This window comes from Prosopis cineraria, unplaced genomic scaffold (assembly GCF_029017545.1).
Source record: "Prosopis cineraria cultivar Desert tree isolate PC_DT_omini unplaced genomic scaffold, ASM2901754v1 PC5, whole genome shotgun sequence".
NCBI lineage: Eukaryota > Viridiplantae > Streptophyta > Magnoliopsida > Fabales > Fabaceae > Prosopis > Prosopis cineraria.
Window position 1 is genome coordinate 13,279,535 of NW_026555336.1, and position 8,194 is coordinate 13,287,728.

At 33.0% G+C, this 8,194-nt stretch overlaps 1 protein-coding gene across 3 annotated transcripts; it reads left to right on the top strand.

Annotated features, from left to right (window-relative positions):
- Positions 1 to 220: 220 nt before the first annotated feature.
- LOC129310339 (tetraspanin-10-like) lies at positions 221 to 4,193 on the top strand. Of its 3 annotated transcripts, XM_054952160.1 has the most exons (11): positions 223 to 494; positions 1,034 to 1,146; positions 1,248 to 1,302; positions 1,599 to 1,654; positions 2,373 to 2,420; positions 2,560 to 2,608; positions 2,693 to 2,776; positions 2,871 to 2,938; positions 3,075 to 3,200; positions 3,302 to 3,377; positions 3,806 to 4,193. In XM_054952160.1, exons 1-11 carry the CDS (start codon positions 441 to 443, stop codon positions 3,869 to 3,871), a joined length of 795 nt encoding a protein of 264 aa, XP_054808135.1. In that variant the 5' UTR covers positions 223 to 440; the 3' UTR covers positions 3,872 to 4,193. The 3 variants fall into 3 exon arrangements, with proteins under 3 accessions (XP_054808134.1, XP_054808135.1, XP_054808136.1); XM_054952159.1 differs by lacking the exon at positions 1,248 to 1,302 and having other exon boundaries at positions 221 to 494; positions 1,508 to 1,654; XM_054952161.1 differs by lacking the exons at positions 1,034 to 1,146; positions 1,248 to 1,302 and having other exon boundaries at positions 224 to 494.
- Positions 4,194 to 8,194: the final 4,001 nt, after the last annotated feature.

An 8,194-nucleotide genomic window follows, 5' to 3' on the forward strand; every position in this document is an offset into this window, starting at 1 on the left:
TATAGGAAAAATATTTAGTTTGTTTTAAATGAAATAATTAAATATGTGACAAGGTTTGTACTTCATAAAAAATATTCTAACAAAATATTTATAATCTTGGCTTTCGTAACGCGTTAGGCTACAGCCCGCGAGCGTGGGGAACGCAACAAAACCATGTATCTATCGCTATTAGCTACATATTTCAGTTGACGAAAAGGCCCCTCTTCTTTATCATTATCTCACACCTGTCACTTCCTCTTGCTCTCTCGTTTTCTTGAAGTGCTACTTCTAGCGCTCACAAAACCACAAGAAACTGTTCCTTCTTCTGGTTCTTCAAATTCTTGTGTTTTTTAAGCCAAAGAAACGGAAGGAAAATCTTCTTGTAAACATTCGAACTCCGAATTTCTGACATCTTAACCTTTTCCCTCTTCGCGTGCCGCAGAGGAGGAGGAAAGGGGAAAATGGGAGTCGGAACTAGTAACTTTGTAATCAGATGGATCAACTTTTTCACCATGGTTTGATTCTCTTTCCTTTTTTTTTTTTGCGCATGTGTTTTAGTTCATTCATATGCTTTAATGGTGATTTTGAGATGCATTTTGAAAGCATGCCCATTTTTATGCGCATCGCCTTTCAAATCGTCGCTAAATCGGTTTCGCTTCCTCTGTTGGAAAGTTTGTTTGGACTTGCTCTTTTTTCCCAAGTTTCGATATTTTTTTGCTTTCTTCACACCTCAAAGCTGCTTATTCAGCCTTATTGCAAACTGATTTTCAGGGGTCTTGTATGGTTGTTCATGCATGTTTGCTTTCATTTGAAGCAAAAAATATGCTCGAAGCTACAGTTTTTCATGCTTTCTTTACTTCTGTTTGCATTTTCTTTCTCTAGCTAGTTTATTTGCTTCATGATAAGTTAGAAAAGAAATGTTAATGGAAAATGGTGATGTCAAACACTATTTCATCAGGTTTACTTCAGATAGTATTAATATATCAGTGAAGCAGGACATGGACATCACTTGTTTATTCTTTCTTAGTTGATGCTTAATCTTCTCCTTGTGCAGCTTTTGGCTGTTGCAGTAATAATATTTGGAATATGGATGAGCAATCATCATGATGGCTGTAGGAAGTCTCTCACTCTGCCTGTGATAAGCCTTGGAGCATTTATCTTCATAATGTCAGCCTTGCATTTTTTTAAAAGTTAACTTTGGTGTCTTCTCTTGCTGGAATATTTTTGCTTGTTGATCGTCCTCTAATCCAAGTTTTTGAATTGTATAGATCCGTAATCGGTTTCTTGGGTGCCCTAAAAAACATCTCTATAGTGTTATGGGTTGTATCCTTATGAAATGAATACTTATTATAGTCACATATATTTCCAAATTGAATCTTATCAATTATTGAACGATTCCTTTGGAAGAGACTAGCATATGAGAACATAATTGGGCATGGGCTTACTAGTCACTTCCTCTCTTTACACCCATATCCTCTTGTTTCTTTATTTCTCTTTGAATGCACTGTATATAAATATTTTGATCCAGAGTGCGTACATCCACTGCCACTTGCCAACACCTTAAAGAATTTGATTTTAGCTTCTGGACTCTGGTATCATCCTTGACATTTCACTTGCAGTATCTGATCATCCTATGCTTCATCTTAATAGCTATTCTGGTCTTCACTGTACTGGCGTAAGTACACAAATATTTTGACCACATTCTTTTTGGTTTCTATGTTATCGTTTGGTCTTTGCAAGTTGTCTCTGCCATGAATTTACAAGAGAGAGAGAGAAAAAGAGAGAATAGGAATTCTGAATAGTCCTCTGATTAATTCTTAAAAAAACATTGTGTCAGATTTACAATATGCTTCCTTCTATAGATGCTGACACCAGGGTTTATGTTTATCTCCCTAGTATGTTTGGTTGGAAGGGAGGGAAGGGCCCCTTATTTGGGAAAATTAAATGGAGGGGAGAGGAGGGAAAATTTTAATTAATTTTCACTCCCCTCACCTCTCAACCCTCCCCTCCAAATTGGGGGGATTTCCCTTTCCTTCCCCTCCCCCTCCCCCTCCCCCTCCCCTCCCCTCCAACTAACTATCTTTTTTGAATTACAAACGATACATCATACTCAGTCTTAAAATTGAACTTTGAAGGAGCAAGGACAAAGACTCTCATGGTTTAATTTTATTCTTCTCAATGAAAGTTGAAGATAATAATCTCAATTAAGGAATTATGTGCTCAGAGTTGTAAAGCAATGCACATCTGATGCAGATTTTTAAAATTAGGCAAAAACACAATAAACTAGGACGTTTTACATTATTTTCCTTTGCTTTTGCTTCGATCATATGACAACTTGACTTGCTTGGATTTTTGGTTCTTGTTTGGGTCTCATAACCTTGCTACTGTGTCAGGTTTATTGTGACTAATAATGGATCAGGTCATAACGTGGCTGGCTTGAGGTAAGAAGACAAGCACTTCATACATGTACACTTCATTATGATCCTTCAATTTTTCTAGTTAAATGCATCTTGATCGTATTTTGAAATTATCACTATATTTCTGCTTGATTGTAGTAGAATAAATGTCTTATCTTGTTAGGTACAAGGAGTATCAACTGGAAGATTACAGCTCATGGTTCCTCAAACAAGTAAGTTTGTGGCAATCTAGGGAACTGATGCTAACACAGTAACAATTCTACAAGCATTTGCTTGATCTATTCCTTTTGTTTTAGTTGAACAATTCTCGTAACTGGGCTCACCTGAGGAGTTGTCTTGTCAAATCTGAAGACTGCAATAAGCTATCAAAAAAATACAAGGTCCCATGCTTCTATCACGTCATTGAATTCAACTCCATCATGATTTGTATGAACAATTCTCATTTATTCTCTTTACAATCTTCATATTTTGCAGACTCTTAAACAATATAAATTGGCTAAATTGACCTCCATTGAGGCTGGCTGTTGTAGACCACCTTCTGAGTAGGAATTCACCCTCCTACCTCAAAGATTTCGTACAAACTGTTTCTTTTAGTGCAGTTTCAGTTGTGTTCTGACTAGAGTTGATCTTTTGGCCAAGAAAATTAGCACCATTGACTGATTCTTTTATGTAACTCAGATGTGGATATCCTGCTGTAAATGCATCATACTATGACTTGACCTTTCATCCAGTTAGCGCTAGCTATGACTGCAGACGGTACAAAAACTCTCGGGTAGTCAAATGTTATGATTGTGATTCTTGCAAGTAAGCATACTCGGTAGCCCTATTCCATGGTCAATGCTTTTTACTCCTTAGATGTATAAATTACCTGGCTACACTTGTGTTTTCCTTATTTTTGTTTCCAGGGCTGGGGTTGCACAATACATGAAAACTGAGTGGAGGATCGTTGCAATATTTAATGTTGTTTTATTTGTTGTGTTGGTAAGATATTCCTGATCCTTTTGTGAGATTCATCAAATTATTTCCCAGGAAACGTCTTAAGTTACTCTACGTGGCACAAACTCTTGAACTAGATCTGAAACCTCTGTATTTATCGAGAAATTGCAGTGTATATTTTGAAAAGATAAGAGAAAGAAATATGAAGCATGTGGATAGGGAAGAAGTAGATCACATAAATTTTTACTATCATATGAAATATATACAAGTAAAGAATTTCTAACGATCTAACACTAAAATATTAGTTCTTTTGAGAAGGATCTTACATAGCTTTATTTTCACCAAAAAAGCTTGAACCAAACGAATAAGAAATTGGAGCCAAGCCTTGTCCATACAAGTTACCAACAGTGCATTTCCTTGCATGCCTTAAATTTGATTTACAATTACAATTGCAATGTAATGTGCAATGGCAGGCTATTATATACTTTGTTGGATGCTGTGCGAGACGAAATGCTGCCAGGAGCCATTCTAAGGCTTGAAGGGAGAATATATGTGCTGCTTCTACAAATTTCTTTTGATTAATGCCAATTGAAGATATCAATGTCTGCGGCATTTGGTTTGTACTTGTTTAGTGACTTTTTTTTCCCAAAAAAAAAAATAAAAATAAAATTTGGTAAAAAATTGTGAATTTCTGTACCCATGAGACTTGACTTTTGTTATGTCATCACATTTTTATTCTTTGAAGTGTATAGCAAATTCAAATTTAGGAAACTTACTGTGCATGGACAAGTTTAATCATGCAAAGTGTGGCTTATTATTCCTTTTGGAGGATTTGTCAGAATACAATCAAGATTATCTCAAGTATGATTTCTCATCGCTTATGCTGCAAAATTAATTGAAATACATGTAAATTTGGTGCATTTAAAATTGAAGTGTGTCTAAGAAATTGATTACAACAATCAGACGTTGATCTGTGATTGTTTAAGTATGGCTACACGAGGTCTTGAGTTTAAATTTGTGTGAAAGTTGAAAACATTTTTGAAAGAGTTATATCTAATTAGATTTAATACTTGAATCTAACAAGTTGATAGTTATAGAAAAAATGACGTTATATGTAAATAGTTTGATTTAATTTTAAATATCAACCATTAAGCTGAAAGTAACACCAAGTTTAACGTGTATAACATTATACGATTAACCATTAAGCTAAAAGAGATATACGCATTTAATATTTGATTATATCCATACTGCTTTCAATAGGAGGACAATTGTATGCCAACGTTTTGAACCCCCTATCGAACTGGATGTCGAGTCAATCAGGCGGTCACTTGCTCTATAGGCTTGAACCGTTTGGAAGGTCAAACAGTTTTGAGCCATCTTGAATCGGTGCTTGAGCCAGAACTCAAATGGGAGCTAGGACTTGGAGCTAGTTGAAGAGAGTCCGGTAAGTCTACATTTTTTGAATTTAAAAGAAATTTCTTTCGCTTGCCACTTGTGTCCTAGTTGAAGATGTAAGGAAGTGATTCTGGCTCACTCAACATGAGAAGCCTGACAGATGGATTTGCATTCAGTACTCATTACCGTGTGGTCATTCCTGACCCTCCATTTTAGTATAAATTGATTTCTGTCATTTATTTAAATTAATTTTTGAATGTTTTTAGTATTATTTTTAGTAATATAAAAAATTTTAAAATTTTAATAAATTTATTCATTACCAATCTAATCAGTACATATTTAATTTAGCATTTTAATTTAATATTAATTTTTTTTATAATTTTATAATTTGACTTTTGAACGATTTACATATAATTTAGATGATCTAATTTAATATTATTTACATATAATTTAAATGATTTAATTTAATATTAAAAAAATATAAACTTTATAAATTAATCATTTACATGTATTTTAAATAGTTTATATTTAATGTTAATATTTTTTATTTTTTATTTTAATAATTATAATATTAAAATATTTAAAAATTAATTTAAATGGACGATAGAGTTGTTTTAAATTGAAATGAAAGGAATGCGGACGCCTGACAGGTTGCTATTCATTATAGAGAATCAGAGTTAGTGACTCTGTACACGTCATAGCTTCTACAGTATGCTAAAAGAATAAAGAATTCTCCTTTGCAGAACTGCAATAAGCTATAGTATAGGAGCAATAACATAGTTCAGGCCAAAAAAAAAATAGTAATAACGAAGAAGAAGCAATGGCACATGCGACTATAACTTGGGCCTTTTACTGGATTTAGTAGCCTTGGACTGAGACATGAGCTAAACCAGTCTAGTGGCAAAGTAATACATCAAACATCCCCCTGCAAGCGTGAGGTGACTGAAGGCAGCCCAAGCTTGCCTATGAGAAAGAGAAACCAACTGGTCAATAATGGCTTGGTCAAGAGATCTGCAAGCTGGTCGTCAGTCGGAACAAATTGAGTAGCAATCTTCTTAGCAAGCACCAAATCATGAACAAAATGAGAGTTAATCTCCTTATGTTTAGTGCGAGCATGGAACACATGATTGGAGGCCAAAGTTGATGCACTAGGATCACCGCATTAGTTTACTAATATGAGTTGAGAAAGCAAGCCAAGTTCATCGAGGAATGATTGGAGCCATATAAATTTAGCTGCCATATGAGCAAGAGAACGATATTGAGACTCTGTATTTGAATGGGCAACAACAATCTGTTCCTTAGATGACCAAGAGACTAGGGAATAACCAAAGAACCAAAAAAAAAAAAAAAAGAAAAAAAGAAAACCGCTAGTTGAACAACGATCAACTCAGCAAGGAGCCTTAGCCCCACTAGAGTAGGCAGCAAGATCAAGATACTCGGATCGTTTGATGGGTAGCTCGATGTGAAAGGTTCTCCTGCCATATCTAAGTAGCCATTTGATGGCCAGCCAGTGTAGAATAGTAGGGGAAGATAAGAACTGACTCAACTTACTAACTGCAAATGAAACATCAGGACAAGTGGTGGCTAAATGTTGCAGAGCACAAACAATTCGACGATAATCAAAAGTATCATGTAGAGGAGAACTATCAAATCATGACAACGATTGGCCTAGAACCATTAGCATTTTTGCAAGAGGAGTCGGCACTCAAATCCTATCGACTAGGAAGATAAAAAATATATTTGCCTTGGTTGAGATAAACACTAGAGGCACCTCGGGCAATTTCTATACAAGAAAATAATTACTAGGGCCCATATATTTCAGAGAGAACATGTCATTAATTTTTGCAATAAACATACTCATACTGTTAGAATCATTCCTAGTGACAAGGATATCATCAACATAAATCAATATTATTAGAATTTGATCTTGATTTTGAAAGAAAAACATGGATGTATCACTCTTGCTATTGGAAAACTTCAATGTCAAAAGAGTGGATCAAAGATGATAAAACCAAGCAAGTGGTGCATGTTTCAACCCATATAAAGCTTTTCTACCATTTGTTTAGTAGGTAACCCCACCACAAATTTAACTTTCTTCTTGCCATCTACATTGGCATGTATCTTAGAAGGTAAAGGAAAGATATCTAAAGAAGTTATAGGATTAAAATTATAAACAATTTCAAAAGGAGAATATGAAGTAGAAGAATAGATAGCTCTCTTATAAGCAAATTTAATGTGAGGCAAACACTGTTCCCAATTCTTCAAATTCCTTTGACCAATAGCAATCAACAATGCAATCATAGTTTTATTGATTACCTTAGTTTGACTATTTATTTGAGGATGAGTAATAGTAGAAAATAACACTAGTACAAAATATAATTTTAACTATATTTTTTTTCCCACAGTTTATAAGAAAACTATGGTAAAATAAGGTAAAGTGGCAAAAATGTAAATAAGGTAAAAAATGTAAGACTTATGGCCACAGACATACAATCCACCTGTCACCGTAAATGATTTGACAAGCTATTAAACAAACAACATAATTAAAATAAATCATTAATTCAAATTTTAAATTTACATTATTAAGAAATATATATATATATTTAAATTTAAATTATTAAGAAATATATATATATATATATACACACACTTAACGTGTCTCAGTTTAGAATTCAGACATATAAATTTTAGTTATTTTTAAAACAAAGATTATTTTTATTTTTATAAATATTTTATCATAAATATATAAATAAATTTAATTTTTCTAATTTCAGGCATAACAATTATGCTTGAAATCAGAAACCTACGGCGACAGGCGTGATAAATGCCTGAAATCAGGCAAACTTATGACGACAGGCGTGATAAATGCCTATTGCCGTATGTCTGATTCAGGCATTAAATATGCCTCAATTTTGTAAAAATAATAATTAATTAATAATTAAAAATTTTACATAAATTTTTTAATTATTTAAATTTTTAATATGCCTAAATCCAAACATATTAAATGTGTCTAAATTCAGACATCTTAAATTTAAACTATTAATAAAATCATGATTATTTTAATTTTTATAAATATTTATTCATTATATATATATAAATTAAATATGTCTGATTTCAGGCATAATTAGTATGCCTGAAATTAGAAACCTACGGTGACATGCGTTAAGAACGCTTGTCACCGTAACTATGTCTGATCTCAGGCATATTGATTATGCCTGAAATCAGGCAAACTTACGGCGACAGGCGTGATAAATGCCTGTCGTCGTATGTTTGATTCAAGCATTAAATATGCCTCAATTTTGTAAAAAAAATAATTAATTAATAATTAAAAATTTTACATAAATTTTTTTAATTATTTAAATTTTAATATGTCTAAATCCAAATATATTAAATGTGTTTGAATTCAGACATATTAAATTTAAATATTAATAAAATTAGGATTATTTTAATTTTTATAAATATTTATT